This window comes from Loxodonta africana, chromosome 4 (genome assembly GCF_030014295.1).
Source record: "Loxodonta africana isolate mLoxAfr1 chromosome 4, mLoxAfr1.hap2, whole genome shotgun sequence".
NCBI classification, from domain to species: Eukaryota; Metazoa; Chordata; class Mammalia; order Proboscidea; family Elephantidae; genus Loxodonta; species Loxodonta africana.
The window spans coordinates 129,016,874-129,035,465 of record NC_087345.1 but is presented as its reverse complement, the minus strand read 5'-3'; the positions used below and the strand labels follow the sequence as shown (position 1 = coordinate 129,035,465).

General features: G+C 34.3%; 1 protein-coding gene across 8 annotated transcripts in view; it reads right to left on the bottom strand.

Annotated features, from left to right (window-relative positions):
- The window catches only part of KLRK1 (killer cell lectin like receptor K1), a 61,003-nt gene extending 44,269 nt beyond the window's left edge, over positions 1-16,734 (bottom strand). For 2 of the 8 annotated variants that reach the window (XR_010321901.1, XM_064284605.1), the window contains exons 1-7: positions 14,526-15,131; positions 13,358-13,463; positions 11,036-11,143; positions 7,147-7,239; positions 6,903-6,938; positions 6,164-6,315; positions 3,992-4,095 (exon numbers count right to left, since the gene is read on the bottom strand). Coding sequence is in view for 7 of the 8 variants with exons in the window: in XM_064284605.1 (XP_064140675.1) it covers positions 3,992-4,095; positions 6,164-6,315; positions 6,903-6,938; positions 7,147-7,239; positions 11,036-11,143; positions 13,358-13,400 (536 nt within the window). In the remaining variant the exon portion in view is untranslated. Of the gene's footprint in view, positions 1-457; positions 535-3,991; positions 4,096-6,163; positions 6,316-6,902; positions 6,939-7,146; positions 7,240-11,035; positions 11,144-13,357; positions 13,464-14,525; positions 15,138-15,330; positions 15,444-16,609 lie in introns of those variants that run through there. The other 6 variants (XM_064284601.1, XM_064284604.1, XM_064284602.1 and 3 more) reach the window with 6 other exon arrangements.
- Between the last annotated feature and the right edge of the window lie 1,858 nt (positions 16,735-18,592).

The window sequence follows — 18,592 nt, the reverse complement described above, 5'->3', positions numbered from 1 at the left end:
TTGAAGTTCAGGGCTCCTAGACTGTCATATATAATTGATTTACTTGTTTTTGTGGGTCTTTGTTGTAAGAGGGGCCACCAGAAGTGTCTGACAACTCCACCAACTTGGCCCCACCTCTCCAGAACTCTGGGACTTTTGAGTATTTTAGAGATAAATGGCTAGGAGGTTGAATGGTGATTTGTTTTCTGTCAGGAACTGGTAGGAAATAAAATGCTTACAAAAGAGTAATGATGTGATGTCAATGTGAAATTGACACACATGCAAAAAAAAAAAAATCATGTCCTGGTGGTATCTGTATCTAAATGGACAAGGGAATAAGCCCTGTTCATACGAAACCAACAGACCATTATTGGGAGGAAATTTTTAAAGAGATTTTTAGTAACTGTATTTAGTGGATTTCAATCTAAGCACATTAAGGTCCCATCCTTTCAAAACTAATTTTAAGGCTACATTCATAAAAAAAAAAAAAAAAAAAAATTCATAAGCTGTAGATAAATGGAATGTTGTCACTTAGTCCTGATGTGTAGAGGTGAGCTGTTTAATTAAATGATTTAAAGAGAAGGCTTTAGAAACAAAATGCATGGGATACCTGAGAGTCCAAAGAGATCAAAAAAAGTGAGAGTTCACAGGACAGAATACTGTATTGGAGAAAATTAAACAGGAAAAGAAATCTGGAGATAACCAAGAAGTCCCCTTGAATATTTAGTAGAGTACTGATTAGTGTGTTTGTGGGTGTCTCTGTGTGTACAAACTATCCAAAGCCAGAGAAAAAACAATCCAAAAGATTTAAAGGAAATAGTACTTGGTATTCACGTAGGGTCTGGAATCATACCCATTCCCACTAGCCATATTGTAACACCTCATAATTCATAAGACTTCGGATAAATTACTTAGAAGGATCTTTCCACTGTAGCTGGGAATAATTAGCCATATACTAAGTATCCTGCCTAATCATATTTAAAAGGAAGACACAAATAGATAAAACTATTTCCAAGTAACTTATCTGCATCCCAGAAAAAAAGAAAAAAAAGCTCAATTATATATATATATTTAGGAATAAAAAATATGCAGCTCCAACCAAGGCAAAATTCACATTTGATGGAATAAATAAAAATTACCAAGCAGGTAAAGAAGCAGAATAAAATGGCCATAATGAGGAAGGAAATCAGTTAATCCAAATGGACCCAATGTTAGAGTTACAATGCAAGGAGATTAAAACAGTTGCTATAACTGCATTCCATTTGTTTAAAAAAGTTAAATACAGACATAGGGGATATAAAAAAAATCAAATTTAACTTCTAAAAATAAACACTACAATATCTTCGATGAAATATACAATTGATAGGATTAATGGAAGATTAGATATGCCAAAGGAAAGATTAGTGAACTTGAATTCATGGTGATAGAAGCTAGGTGAATGAAACACAAGGAGAAAAGAATGTCAGTGAGGAATGTCACAATTTCAAGTGACTTTAGGTATCTATAATTGGAGTCTCTAAGGGAGAAAAGAGGGAAGTGGAGAGGTAAAATATTTGTACATAATATTTACAAATATTCTAATAATAATAAATAATGGCAATACGTTTTCTAATTTTGGGTAAAACTATAAACCTACAATTCTAAGTGCCTCAACAAAACATAAACACAAGAAAGATGAAGAAAACTAAACCATGACAAACTGAAAACAAATTTCTTAAATCTGATGGTAAAAAAAAAGCCATCATAGTATAAAAGCCATCATAGTATAGAAGATGTTAAATAGAGAGGAGCAAAGATTGTATAACAACAGATTTCTCAGAGAAACAGCAAAGGTGAGATCTGTTGAAAGTACTGAAAGAAGAACATGGTCAACTTAGAAATCTACACTTAAATCTAACCATATGAATATTTACCCAATTAAAAAGGCAAAAAATGTCACAGTGAATGAAAATTTTAGATCCAAATATATTTTACCTACAAGAGGCACATTTTAAAAATACAAGTAGAATAAAAAATAGTGTGAAAGCTATGCTAACACTAATCTAATGCAACTGGAGTGGCTGTATTTAGACAAATTAGGGTTTCAAACCAAAAACTATCATCAAAGAGAAAGAAATTCATTTAATAATTTTAGAGGGGTAAATTCATCATGAATATACAGTAATCCTAAACATTTGCTTATGTACCTAACAACAGAACTTGAAAATACATCAAGTAGACAGTGTTAGGAGAAATAGATAAATCCACAATTATAGTTCAAGATTTCAATAGCTTTCTCTCAATCACTGACAGAACAAGTAGGCAAAATATCAGTGAGGATATAGAAGACATAAGCAACGCTCTCAACCAACTTGCCCTAATTGATATCTATAAAACACTATCTAAGAATGGTAAGATACACATTCTTTTCAAGTGCACATGGGACATTTTCCAGAATAGACCATATTCTGGTCCATAAAACCAATCTCAATAAATGTAAAAGGATTCAAGTTATGCAAAGTATGTTCTCTGATTACAATGGAAATACATTAGAAGTAACAAAAATAAAAAAAAAAAGCTCTAGAAAATCCCCAAATGCTGGAAACTAAATAACACATTTCTAAAATAACCTATAGATCAAAGAAGAAAGCAAAAAGGAAATTAGGTACTATTTTCAACTTAATGAAAATGAAAACACAGCATTTCAAAACATGTGGGATGTTTTGCAACATCCTTACATATTTAAAGGATGAACTCTTCTATTAGAGAATAAGACAGAGTTCAAATCAATGATTTTAGCTTTCACTATAAAAAAGTTTAAAAACGCAAATTAAATACAGACTAAGAAGAAAATAAATAATGAATATCAGGGCAGAAATCAATGAATTAGAAAACAGAAAACTGAATGGTAAATAAGCACAACAAAAGACTCTCAACATCATTAGTCATTAGGGAAATGCAAATTAAAAGCACCTTTTAGAATGACTAAAACTAACGACAATGTCCATAGTAAGTACTGACCAGGATATGGGGGAACTAGAACGCTCACACACTGCTAGTGGGAATCCGAAATGGCACAACCACTTTAGAAAATAGTTTGGCAGTTTCTTAAAAAGATAAATACACACTTATCATATGATCCTTCCATTACACTCATAGGTATTTATGCAAGAGAAACAAAAGCGTATCTTCATACAAAGACATGGACGTAAATTCTCCTAGCAAGCAGCTTTATTTGTAATAGTCTGCAACTGGAAACTACTCAAATATCGATCAACAGAGGAAAGGACAAACACATTTTTGCTGTATCCTTAAATGGAATCATTTCAGGAATAAATGAAATTAGCTCTTTATATAAGCTAAAAGATGGCTGAATTTCAAAATAATTGTGATGGGTGAATGAAGCCAGACCCATCACAAAAAAAAAAGAAATGTATAAATAATTCCATTTGTATTAAATTCTTTCTATTGCGGACTAATCTACAGTGACAGAAAGCAGACCAGTTGCCTAGAGACAGGAGAGGCAGTCAGGGAGAGGCAGGGAGATGGGATTACAAAGGTGCTAGAGGAAAATTTGCAGTTGATTAATATGCTAATTATTTTGATGGTATTTATGGTTTAGTAGGGGTATATATTTGTTAAATTTATCATATGGTACACTTTAAATATGTATCAATTATTTTATGTCAATTATACCTCAGTAAATCTGTTAATAGTTTTTTTTTTTTTTAAGTATACACAGAATACTTAACCTCTCTGTTCAGTCTCCTTTCTTATCTGTAAGTGGGTATAACATCAGCCCTACCTGGCAGAGTACCTAGCAGATAGAAAACAATTAATGATACCCATTATTACCGTGTTTTGTTGCTCTTCTCCACTCTCTCTTTTCTAAAGTCAAGCCCTAAGTTTTGCAAAATCGATTAGGATATGAGCATGTCCTGGGAATGTATGAAAAACTGTGATACATGAATGATCATAGTGATAGCCAAGGAATATACCCACAAATACAGATACTACTGGACCAGAGACTTACTGGTTAGGTGATAGAAGGGATCCGTCTTCCCACTGCCAGGACCCATTTGTTGAAATTCTCACTAGTCCCATCCAGTGATATGACTTCAACAGTTTAAAGAAATCCTGTTTGAAACCACAAATAAACCATAAATATAGTCAGTGCTTAAAACTGTGGTAAACACAAGGGCATAAGCATTTAATTGTTCCATCTTACACTTGTGGAAAATGCTCTGTCCCCTAACTAGTATAATCTCCACATACGCAGCACATACACAATTCCTGCAATGTCTGTACTTTCTTACTTTTCGTACATAACATTTTGGCTTCCTATTAAAGTATCTAAATTTAAATTAAAAAATTTTAAAGTATCTATCCATTTTCTATAACACAAATCAGAAAATCATTTAAAATAAAAAGATTGGAGACTATAGGGATTTAATGATGTTTCCCATGATTGCATGAGGTATATACCTATATTTTCAAAACATATATGGTTGATTCTCATAATTTTGGGGATTACATTCTATACAGATGTCATGAACACTGAATCAGTGAATACTAAACCATTGCTCTTAGGGGAAATACAGAGTTAAATTCTTAAAAAAACCTCTGGTCACAACAATTTTGTAATGTAATCGATAGAAAACCTTATTTTGCGTGTTTATATTTAAAGAACAGATCTGTCTTAAAAGCACAGCCAGAATACTTCTTAAAAGCCAGAATGCTCCTTAAAAAAGGTAAGACTTCATATCACTTACTTTGGACAAGTTATCAGAAGAGACCAGTCCCTCGAGAAGGACATCGTACTTAGTAAAGTAGAAGGTCAGCAAAAAAGAGGAAGACCTTCAACGAGATGGGTTAAGTTAGCACAGTGGCTGCAACAATTGTGAGGATGGTGCAGGGTAGTACAACATTTCATTCTGTCATACATAAGGTCGCTTTGAGCCACAGCTGACTCAAAGGCACCTGGCAACTGCAACAGCATGTTTAAAGACACCTTATTTAATGCATATGTTGTTGATTCATTAGTGCTGAGCTCATGGCCAACATCACAGTAACTTATGCTTGAATGGAGCTTATCTGTTATTGTTGTTGTCATGTGAGGGGATTGCAACGCATAGTGAAGCTTATCTAACACATGCATTTTCTCTGAAAGGCACATCTTAGCCTTGTTACACTTAGGAGCACTTCCGCACTTCAACACTACACATGGAAGACCTTTTTAAACAGAAAAATTACCAACAAAAGGCACAAAAGTATGAAAAATGTACCACTAAACAGACCACAAAAGCATATTCATTTACAGTAAGAGAGCTGAAACGAAGTCAGAGCTTTGCCTTGTTTGACCTCAGATGGGAACATGCACGTCTGGTGACTCAAATTTTTGCCACTCTGTACGTGTCCATGAATGACTGTAAAAGCACCATAAGTATTCTTTTGGGGTTAAAAATAAATTTTAGTAAGTAGGCAAATTAAAAAACCCTTTGCCGTGAGTGGATTCCCACTCATAGTGACCCTAGCACAGAGTAGAACTGCCCCATAGTTTCCAAGGAGCTCCTGGTGGATCCAAACTGCTGACCTTTTATTTATGTATTTATTTACTTACTTATCTATCTATCTATTTATTTATTTTTGGTTAGGGGCTGTAGCACTAACCAAAAATAATTTCCAGCAGGCAAATTAGTAAATGCAAAATCTGCAGAAAATGAAGATTGACTTTACTCTCTTCCTTCCAAGGTGATGTAAGATCAAATGACATAACAGAGGTAAAATGGTTATTACATTGTCAAACATTTTGAATCTAACATATTTGTTATGATACTTAGTTTCTTATGCACATCTTAAGATTCTAATAAGCATTCATCTGCTCACCCCTTTTACAGGATAGAAAGTTATTGATGGGGAAATTGTCAAAGAGGTAAACTAAAGAGAAAAGTACATTGTAAGTGAATCAACCATTGACTTTTGACGTTAATTAAAGCAATATTAAAGGTTTTCCATTGTACATTCTATTAATTGTGAGAACGTGCCATTCAATACGACGTTAGCAATAACTTCATCGTCTTGCCTGAGATGACTCAGTGGGTTAGTAGCATAAGGAAGATATACATATATTTCAAGACTGTATTCCAGTAAATTGCCTCTTATGTTAGGACTAAGTATAGAAGAAGAAATAAAACAAATACTCAACCTGGTCTTCTTTGTTATATATCTTCAGGAGGCTGGAATTTTGAGACTCACATGAAGCTTGACTCTGGTACCAGCTTTTACTTTCATTAAAAAATTGATAACAGTTATTTTTATAACACATCCAGTTTTTAGGACATGGGCCACAGTAACTTTCTAGAAAGGAAGATTATATTATTAAATCTGTCTGAACATTTTAGCAGATTTTGTCTAGACTACTTGAATGCCCTTCCCATTTCAACTTTAAAATTCCATACAAACCGTTATTTTCATACCCAAGGATACATCCCTATACATTTAAATTGAAAGACATGTCAGAACTAAGTATCCTCTACTTTTTACAAGTACTCCCTTACTGTATATATATGCATATACGATAAAAAAGAATAACTTGCATGATAAAAAAACTACTGTGAATTATGGACTAACAATAATCATTTCCTGATACACATCTATATCCTAGCATACACATTTTTTAAAAACCCCAAAGCCATTGCCATTGAGTCAATTCTGATTCATGGCGACTCCATATAGTAAAGGGTAGAAGTGCTCCGTAGGGTTTTCTTGGCTTTAATTTTTACAGAAGCAGTTTACCAGGCCTTCTTCGGGGAGCCACTGGGTGGGTTCAAACTGCCAACCTTTCGGTTAGCTGACGATTGGAAACTGCTTGGGCCACCCAGGCTCTCTAATATGAATAGATGTACATGATTTATGGTGAAAAATATTAGAAAATATCCACTTACCATTCAAAGAAATTGGAGATTGTTGGTGGAATAATGCTATTAAAATAATCATGACAATTAAAAGGTTTTGTGGTGTTAGTTCAAGTAAAACTAGCTTACAAATTTTAAGACTAATTGCAAAACATAATAAGAATACTTATTCAAGTTTGCTAGCTTACTTTCCTGTGCTTCTGAGTACTAATCAAACTAATCTATCACAATTGTTAGACCAACAAAGCTTCAATTTACTTTTGTTATCACTTACAATTCATGAATATGATACTCGATATTGTTACCACAACAATGAAGCGGATCCCCATAGCTACAGCAATGAAACGACCAAGAAAAAATGGAGATGCTGTCAAAGAGAAAAAAAAAAAAGAGAGGTCAGAAAAAGGATAGAGGGTTCAGGTACCTTTGTATTTAAGATAAAGATTAGAGCAGTTTTTAGGGGGATAATTATGGAGACACTATGGTTTGGAATTGACTCGACAGCAATGGGTTTGGTTTTTTGGTTTTAGTTATTAGTGCTTTTCTGCCATAATTATGTTTCTCAGAAAAAGTAAGGTAAATAATTTGTAAATCAGTAAAAACAAGAGTATAAACATATAAATAAAATAATCCCTCCTTTTTTTTTATACCCCCACCCCCACCCCCACCCCAGGAGCTCTGGTTTCACAGTGGTTAAGCACTGGGCTGCTAAACAAGAGGTCAGCAGTTTGAACCCACCAACAGGATCACCATGAGAGAAAGATGTGACTGTCTGCTTCCATAAAGATGACAGCCTTGGAAACCTTATGGGGCAATTCTACTCTGTCCTATAGGGTCACTATGAGTCAGAATTGACTTGACGGCAACTGGTTTATTTCTTCCCCAAGTCCTCCAGTCTCCCCTAGAATAAATCAAAGTTGCCAATTTTGATTGTCTTTGTAGGTGCAATAATAAATATAGGCAGTCAGTTCCCCTTAATCATCTTTTTAAGACACAAATTTAAGAAAATACATAACATATCCTGAAACTTAACTTTTCACTTAGGAAAATGTCCTGGTGATCATTACCTATTGTCATGGATTGAATTGTGTCCCCCAAAAATATGTGTGAACTTGGTTAGTCCGTGATTCCCAGTGTTGTGTGATTGTCCACCATTTTGTCATTTGTTGAGATTTTCCTGTGTTGTAAATCCTATCACTATGACGTTAATAAGATGGATTAGTAGCAGTTATATTGATGAGATCTATAAGATTAGGTAGTGTCTTAAGCCAATCCCTTTTGAGATATAAAAGAGAGAAGCAAGCAGAGAGTTATGGGGACCTCATACTACCAAGAAAGCAGTGCCAGGTTCAGAGTGCATCCTTTGGACTTGAGGTTCCTGCGCTGAAATATTCCCAGACCAAGGGAAGAATGATGACAAGGACCTTCCCCCAGAGCCGACTGAGAGAGAAAGCCTTACTCTAAAGCCAGAGCCCTGAATTCAAACTTATAGCCTATGGGATTGTGAGAGACTAACCCTCTCTTTGTTAAGGCCATCAACTTGTGGTGTTTCTGCTACAGCACCACTAGATGACTAGGATACCTATCATGCCTTAGAAAGCTGTCTCATTTTCATAACTAGCTAGTTATATTGTATTTCATTGATATGTTGGACAAAATCTAATTATTGACAGACTTTTAATTTTTTTCCAATGAATATTTAAATTAATTCTAAGTTTTAGGTTTTAGAAATAATGATACAGTTTATGACATTCATATGCACCTTAGTGCATATTTTTAAGTACCTCTCTAGGAAAATCCTCATAAGTGTAATTACAAGTATATTTAAAATTTTTGCAGTAATGGAAAATTCTAGTCCAAACAGGTTTTGCCAATTTACATAGTACCAAAAATAAATATAAATATCTATTTTCCCACACCTTTCTTAGCACTGAAATTGTTTATATTTTGAATTTTATAAAATTTACTAATCTTGATAGGCAAAAATTTTCAATTTTAACCTTATTAACTCCTAATATATGATTAAACTTTTTTACTATAGTTGAAGAATTTTTCATTTCCCTTCTCAGGGACACTTTTGTTTTTATTAGGTTGCTGGATTGGTTCCTATGTGTAGGTTAAGAATATTGGCTCAGTTCTTACTGTATGTTTTGCAACATACACCTCAGTTTTTATTTTTGTTTTCACTTTGTTTATGATACTTTTGGCATGTTGAGTATTTAATTTTTCTGTGGTTGACTTGGTCAAACTTTCTTTATGACTTTTGCTTTTCTTTTTTTTTGGTTATAAATACAAATGTTTTTGTTATTCTGAGTTTATAAAACAAATTTACGCACATTTTGTCATACTGTCCTATTATTCCTTTTTTTCATTTGACTCATTTGGTATTTTTTTAGTGTGTGTCTCTATAATAAATTAGGTAGAAACTCAATAAAAGTTGTTTGTTTTTTCAAGGGGGCACTCAGTTTTCTAACACTACTTACTAAATAAACCAGTGTACCCTCACTGATTTGATAGACCACCATTAGCATATATTACATTACTGTATGCTTTAACCTTGATTTCTAGATTCTCAAGTCTATCTTTCCATTCAAACTGTTTATAAAATTTCTCTAGCTTTATAATATGCTTTATGTTTTTAGCATCATTGTTGTTATGTTAAATCCTTTTTAAAAATGTTTTTTCTTTTATCGTACTTTTTTTAGTTTTTTTTTTTTCTTTTTTATGAAGATTTTTTGCTCTTATATATATGATGGCATTTCTTCCATCACATTTTTCTTATTTTTTTAGTTAAGAAGGCAATTTTTGTGTTTTAATTTTCAACCGTCTGCATATTGATTTCCTTACTCTTTTCAATAATTTGAAGTGATGCTTTCTAAGTTTTTTTGTCAGATTTAAAATGATGTATTTTGCAAATAATGTTAGCTTTGTCTTTATATTCTAATTTCATAATACTTTTTTTTTTCTTTTTCTTGTTTAATTTCTTTGGCTGGTACCAACATAGCAATATAACAACTTAAGCAAAAACGATAGTGAAAATTCTTGCCTTTTTCTAATTTTAATGAAAATGCTTCTAGAATTTACCAATAAGCACAGTTATGGCTTTTGAATATGCATGTATATACATACAACCTGTTGCCATTGAGTGGATTCCTATAGTGACCCTATAGGACAGAGTAGAACTGTCCCATAGGGTTTCCAAGGCTATAAATCTTCACCGAAGCAGACTGCCACATCTTTCTCCCACAGAGCTGCTAGTGGAGTCTGAACTGCTGACCTTTTGGTTAGCAGTCGAGAGCTCTTTACTTACATATACAAACCAAACCAAAAACCAAGCCCAGTGCCGTGGAGTCGATTCCAACTCATAGCGACCATATAGAGCAAAATATAACTGCCCTATAGAATTTCCAAGGAATGCCTGACAGATTCTAACTGCCAACCTTTTGGTTAGCAGCTGTAGCACTTAACCACTACGCCACCAGGGTTTCCATACATATCTTAAATAAAGGATATTCCTTGTTTATATTTTAGAGGTCTTGAAAATTAAGCTCTTTTTAATTAAGATTCTCATTGATTTTCATTCGATGCTTGTCATAATTATGGGTATGATCACATTATCTTTCCTTTTGATTGTTAGACCTTGGATGTTTGCATTCCTAGAATTAACCCTTAGAAAGTAATGCTATTTGCTAAGGTGGTCTGTTCTTTTTGTGTGAGCTATCTCAAGCTCTATTATCAGTGATATCCTGGCTTGGTAAAAATTATTAGATAGCATTTATTACTCACTTCACTCAGGAGCAGTTCTATAAGTACAGTTGAGTCATGACCTCCATAGTGGTTAAGAACGTAACTGTGGAGGACATTTTTCTTCCTTTATCTTTTGTTTTTCCATTTCCATTTATTCTTTCTTCAAGCTAGTTGCTCAACAATCCCTTAGAAACTCCTGTCTCATTGTACCTTATGGGACACAGTAGAACTGCCCCCATAGGGTTTCCAAGGAGCGACTGGTGGATTTGAACTGTCAACCTTTTGGTTAGCAGCTGAGCTCTATAACTACTGAGACACCAGGGCTCCACTGAATGATTACTACTGATTTAACTACAGAGTTTTCAAGGTTCACTTAGTATTCTGAAAGAAGAAGATAAACGGAATATAAGACTTACTATTTTCTCTACCTTTGCTTGGGATTAGTAGAGGTCTTTGCCTTTGGCATTGTGTACAGGCACCACGGTTTGCTAGTCCAAAGTTATGATTATGAAATTCACTCATCTCTGTAGAAAGACAATTCAGGCCAATATAAGACTTGACCTTTTTGCCACTTGAGGCAAAATTTTTTAAAATTCAACTTGCCATTTCCATAAATATATTTCCACTGAATATACTTTTTGAAGTATAATAACATGAATTTATTTTGTTTCATATTACTTCATTCTTTGGATGCTTACACTTTGTAATATAAATAAAATATGTTTATTGCATTACAAAATATCTTTAACAAGATCCTATGTATTATTAAACAAGTAAATTCATAATATATAATGAAATCTGGTGTTAAAATTAAGACACCAATAAAGTGAAGAAGACAGAGGCCTAGGGAGATATTTAAGACTAGATCTACATTTACTAACTAGTTAACCACACGTGAATGATTTACTTTTTGCTCCTGTTTTGTCATTATGGAAAGAAGAAAGGAGGGAGAAAGAAGGAGGGAGGTAAGAACCTAAGGAGGGAGGAAGGGAAGAAGAAAGAAAGAGAGCTGGGGAAAGAAGCAGGGAGGGAGTGGAGGAGAGAGAAAGGAAGGAAGAAAGGAAAGAAGGGACCAATACAACCTAGTATAGATATTTCAAAAAAGAAATAAAGTAACATGAACTTAGTACCAATAGTGCCAAGCACATAGTAAGCACTTAGTAAATGCTAGTGTGTGTAATTTTCTTTAGAGTGAAGGAAATAGAAAGGCTAAAATACTAAGTCCTAAAGTTTTCAGATAGAGTCTTGTATCTGACAAAAAACAAGCAAAAATTATTTTTGCTCTCTTCTTGAAATATTATCATTTACTGAATATTGAAAAACCCTTTATAAATGACATTATGTCTTTTAAATCTAAAATTAGATTTAAACATTGTTTTCCATATAATACATACTTTAATTATTAAACCGATGAAGTAAAGAAGGTAAGCATTTCTTTATGGATAGGAAAGTGAATATTAGAGATGGTCAAAAACATATTGTTTATGTAATATAATGTTACCAACCATGAGTAATTTATAACATTTTTGGTTAAGAAGCACTTTCAGATATAAACCATCTAATTTAAATCTCACAAAAATTTAGGAAGACAAATACAGCCTATTTTTTGTTTTATATATCTTATTCGACAGACAATGAAACTAAAATGCATAGAGGCTGTGGATTCCCTTAGATCTCAAAAATGGAGAGCAGTAAAAGTTGATTAAAATTAAATTCTGACTCCAAATCCTGATGCCATTTCACTACTTCAAGCTGCCTCAAACGTGAGTAGCTGTACTCTAAGTAGTTAATAAATTAAGGAAAAAAGTTTTCGAGTTTTTTGTGACTTGATTAAAAAGGAACTTAAAGTGAATCAGAATAAATTTCTTTTCTAATGTCACATGTATGGAAACCCTGGTGGCATAGTGGTTAAGTGCTACCCCTGCTAACCAAAAGGTTGGCAGTTGGAATTCGCCAGGCACTCCTTGGAAACTCTACAGGGCAGTTCTACTCTGTCCTATAGGGTCCCTACAAGTTGGAGTCGACTCGACGGCAGAGGGTTTGGTTTTTGGTTTTTTAATGTCATATATGTGCCAAGGATTTCGTTTTACTTAGATCTACAAACAACACCCATGGAAGCACCAGTCAAGAAATCGTTGGGCAAATCTACTGCAAAAGACCTCTTTAAAGTGTTAAAAAGCAAAAGTGTCACCTTGAAGACTAAGGTATGCCTGACCCAAGCCCTGGTGTTTTCAATCGCCTCCTATGTATGTGAAAGCTGGATGATGAATAAAGAAGACCGAAGAAGAATTGACACCCTTGAATTGTGGTATTGGTGAAGGGTATTGAATACACCACGGACACCCAAAAGAATGAGCAAATCTGATTTGGAAGAAGTATAACCAGAATGCTCCTTAGAAGCAAGGATGGTAACACTACCTCTCACATACTTTGGACATGTTGTCAGGAGGGATCTGTCCCTGGAGAAGGACATAATGCTTAGTAAAGCAGAGGGTCAGTAAAAAAAAAAAGGAAGACCCTCAACGAAATTAATCGACATAGTGGCTGCAGCAATGGGCTCAAGCATAACAACAGATTGTGAGGATCGTGCAGGACCAGGCGGTGTTTCATTCTGTTGTACATAGGGTCACCATGAGTCGGAACCGACTCGAACACACCTAACAACATGTCATATATGTTTGTATAAAATTCTGGGTATCTTAAAATTACACAGAAGCAAAACTGCAGAAAATTCATACCCAAGCTGTGATGAGACCTCTGACCACGGATCAACCCCATCATATAATTATTACTTCACATGTAACTCAGAGATGAATCCAAACATCTTCATTCCACAAAGGTTTCCTGAATAAAATAAAATTGGGCATTTTATTTTTTTCTGTACACTTTCTTTGTGGCAAGGGGGAAGATTTTGATTGGAATAATTAGAATACAGAAATGTTTCCTTCCAGGCATGGTTAAAAAAGGAAAGAAAGGAAATGAAAATTTATAAAAAGCCAAGTAATTTTACAAAATTCTCTTGGTTGTGAAATAATAACCAATCGTGTCAAAAGTGTCATTAAAATATCAAGGATGTTTTAAGCTATTTAATCAAAAATATTTTATACCACTGATACTAAATGGCAGGCAACACATTTTTCTGTTTTTAGTTGTTTTATTTTATTTGTTAATAACCGACATTTGTGATAGCTCATTTAGGGACATATGAATTTGTGTTATCTGGTTTTTTTCCAAGCACATTCAAATTCAACTTTTTCCCACATTACTATCATTAACAACAAACCATTACTGCCATCATCATTAACAAAAATCAATAAACATTTGCTTAAATAGTAATGTACAGTGTCTAGTACAGCCCCAGACAGTATCATATCTACTTAACAAATATTTAGAGTTGCTTAGATTTTAAAAAAGCAAAACCTTTTCCATATTTGAGGAGGATGGTTGGAAGAAACAAATATAACTTGTTTCATTTGCAAGTAAAGTTGTGTATCACAGAATGTTTGCAAAATAACAGAAAACACACTAAGTGCCTGAGAATTCAAACTGGATCTCAACTCTTCTGAACCCAGTGTGAAGATTCATTCTTCTACTTTTGTTTAGCAGTAAGCCTCCTTCTGACACAGATCATTCTGATTCTGTGTCCAGTCTCTTCAGTAAGAGTAATACTATCCTAATTTACGTACCATCAAATACAGTGAAAAATAATATAACTCAGGAGCGACCAGTATCCCTTGCCCAGAGTAATTCTATTTAAACATTCTAAGAAACAATTAGAATTACTGTTATGATAATTATAAATTTTAATAATATTTTCAGAAACTTTTTTGAGACTGAAACAATATATTTCCTCCTTTCTTGATTAATACTTGGTAAACACACACACTCACACACATATACACACACCTGATTAGAGAGGGAAGGTCCTGAATCTTGTAGATAAAAGCCACCTATACAACTGACAACTTTAGCTATGTCCTCAGTTCCTAATTTATAATTGAAATTAAAAATGTTCAGTTAACTTTCACTTCTGAGAAAGACATGTTAGATGTTATCCTAGCTTCACTTCCCTGTTGAAAAAGCACAGCAGAAACCACAATACTTGCACCTTATTACTACGGAGAGTATTTGTCTAGTTGTGTGGGTGAGGTGTGATCAACTATGGTTGGATAAATGTTAGGTCCTAAAAACTTTGAACAACCTAAAAATGATAGTTTCAGTAATAAGTAGCACAGGGTCTTTAGAAACAAATGATGGGACTATATAATACCTTCTGAATAAGAAGTGAAAATTTATCATCACATATGCAAGTAAGAACTATACGGAAACCAACAGAGAAGAAAATTAAATACACTTCTTAGTCGCCCTGCAGTAAAGCTGTTTTCAGGAGTCCTGGTGGTCCGGTGGTTAAGAACTTGGCTGCTAACCAAAAGATTGGCTGTCAGAGTCACCAGCCCCTCCTCGGAAAAGGGCAGTTCTATTCTGTCTTATAGGGCTGCTATGCGTCAGAACTGACTTGATGGCAACGGGTTTTTTTTTTTTTTTTTGGTTTAAATATACACACACACAGAGTACATATATGTGTATTGACATATATATGACCTTCCAATTATAAAACTATAAAATACATAAAAATAACTGTAGAATATATACAAAACAGAGAGTTGTGTAATAAACAATTATGCACCCGGCTTAAACAATCATCACTCACAGCCAATATTGTTTCGTCCATGATATACATGCATGTGTCAGGTCCATATTTGCTCATAAATCCATCTTTGCCCTTTTCTCCTTTTCCTTTGCAGACACTACTCCCTATATTAGCTGGAATGAAAAAAAAAAAATATGGAACATCATGGCAGAGTCTATGGAAATCAAAAATAAAATAAAAAAGATTTTACAAATGAGTCGATACCAATCCTGGTGAGAAATGGGCACATTTCTTGAAAAATACAATTGCTCTTGAAATGTTTAAATAGGAGAATAAGAAAGCTTTGTCTGTGTCTTAGAAATATTTTCCAGGGTTATTTTATTCTCCTATTTACACATATCAGGAAGGGAAAGCAGTCACCAATACCACTGGTTTTCAATACCATTGTTGAGCTCCTTCAGCACATTTGACTACTACAGAAAATCAAAGGTATAGGACTTAAAAACAACAAAAAATGTTTGCTGATGATATGGTTATCTACATAGAACACAAACAAAAAATTACTGACCAATTAATAGAAGTAATAAAAAGAGCATAAGTGAATCTAGCATTAATTTGCAAAGCCATTATATTTCTAAAGATAGAAACAATTACTATTTTTTAATAGGTCTTTAACAATAGCAATAGAAACACTATTAGGCACTTAGAGTAAATCTAAGAAAAATAGGCAAGATCTATCTGGAACTTATATAATTTCATAGAAATATGTTTTAAAAAATTTAATTTTATAGACCAACACGTGTTGTGTTTCTACTGAATATAAAAGTGTCAATACTGTAAAATTATTTCAGATATCCAGTTCAACTCTAATCAATATCCCACTTACTTGGAAAAAGAAAAAATATTTGGAAGGAAACTTGAATTTCTTTCTCAATGCTATGCATAAGGTCACTCTGTAACAGTCATGATGGCACATTTACTGAGAATTTGTGAACATTAATGAGGGTTTGTGATATCTGGAATTGCAGAAGGTATATGGCAAAGTTTTCAGAGACCGTACTTACCAGTAAATGGAATAAGACTAAGAAAAATGAATTTATAAAAACCAACAATTTGACTACAAAAGTTCAGGTATGAGCTTCATATGGACATATTTATTTGACCTCTGTAACTATCATAGAAAGAAAGTCACAATGCTATTGTAAAGAGCCTAAATTCAAGCCACTCAAGAGCAACAACCACAACAACAAGCTATTTAGAAGATGTTTGCATTAATAAAGAAAAATCACCAAGGTCTGATCAACTGGCCATCTGGATGACTTACTACAGGCTGACTTACATGCTTGCTCATATACTCTGTGAAGCCCAGGCAGAGGAGTTGCTGAGGCCACAGTGCAGCTTTGTGGCAGGAAACAGTCCCTTGGGCAGGATGCTCACTTCGAGCTGTGATATTGAAACTGGATGTGGTCAGAGGTGTTTACTGGACAGTTGCTCAGAAATGAAAGCACAAGGTGCATGACTATTGCCAAGTGAAACTTTTATAACCCTGGCTTTTCTGTTAGTGTATTTGAGCTGACAAGAGGCATGTTAAAAAAGACAAACTCTAATTCCAGATGGACAGTGAATTAAATAAAGGGGATTGGGAGAAATGGAGCTTACTCTTTGGATATACATGGACATATTGAGGCAGAAATGAAATTATGAGTAACTTTAAAGTAAAAACTACAAATATACTTGAAGAAATACTTAAGAACCTATTATGCTTTAAGCTGGGTATTAGCAGTGGGCCAATACATGGTGATAGGATGAACCAGGAGCCCTGGTGGCACAGGAGTTAAAAACTTGGCTGCTAACCAAAAGGTTGACAGTTCAAATCCATCAGCTGCTCCTTGGAAACCCTATGGGACAGTTCTACTCTGTCCTATAGGGTAGCTATAAGTTGGAATTAACTTGATGGTATGAGGTATAATTCTATATGAAAATAAGTCTACTGAGACTTCTTTCACAAAAAACTTTATTTTTATTATATTAACATAGTCCATAGTAGAATTATCTTTTTTTTTTTTTTAAATTGGAATGTATGTGATGTAATGGGACACAGAAGTTATTTTGCCCTGTGGTGTTATCTTAGAAACTATGAATACCAAAACCAAACCAAACCCAGTGGCGTCGAGTTGATTCATAGAAATTGTGAATAAGCAGCCACAAATAAATAACTGTTTTCAAAATTACTCTCAAGTGACTTACTTGCATGACTTATGGGTCAGGCTTCACATTTTATTTTATCGCCATTTCATCTTACATTTCCTGCTACAGTGATAATTCCCACATTCAGAAATAAAAGATTCCTTTATAACGTCTACATCTTCTATCTGTTTCATAATCATATACTTTTAGGTACGATTATAAATTCTTTGGATGGTGGGACACAACACAAAGACACTAAAATGGAAGAGAGAAAATGTTGTCACTTATCCAAATGAGAGAGGGTTACCACACAGGGCCACACAGGGGGGTGCACTCAAGGATAGGGTGCTAGCCAACTGGAATTTTAGAGGGCAGCTTATGTTGGCAAATGGGATGGGGTTAGTTAGATTTCCTGGGCTTCCTGGGTATTGGGTATTTTGGATAATTTCACTCATCCTGGGGGTTAGGTACCTGGGGGCTTCTGGTAGTTGAGTCTGCATATGCTGAAAACTTTGGTGGCATAGTGATTAACAGATCAGCAGCTAACCAAAAAGTCGCTGTTCAAATCCACCAGCCACTCATTGGAAACCCTGTGGGGCAGTTCTACTGTCTCCTACAGTGTCGCTATGAGTCAGAATTGACTTCACGGCAATGGGTTAGGCTGTTTTTTTTTTGGTTCATACTATCAACCAAGAGTGTTAGAGTCTGGTTAGGGAAGTAGTTGGGGTGTGGGCTTAACAGACTGCCAACAATGGGGAATTGAGAGTTTTTAGGCATAATCTCAAAACTGGGTCAAGACAATACTTATAAAATATTATATTACAGAATGCAAATGGATTTTGTGCTTACTTTACTGCCTTAAATATCAGAGAATCATAGAATTGCATAGATGTCAGATAATTTTAATATTATTTATCCCAAGTGCCTAAGGAAACAGACCCAGGGATAAGACAGCAATTTTTCAAAGGAAAGTGGCTCAATAGCTGACCAAGTGGGTGGAACCAAGGTCTCCCAGGTCCCAACTTCTTTTTCTTAAAGTTTTTCTATTATGCACCTAGTAGTAGGTGCTGTAGTTCTTATTGCCTTATTCTTTCTCCAATAGATGCATTCGTGTACAGAAGAGTAAAAAATCGTT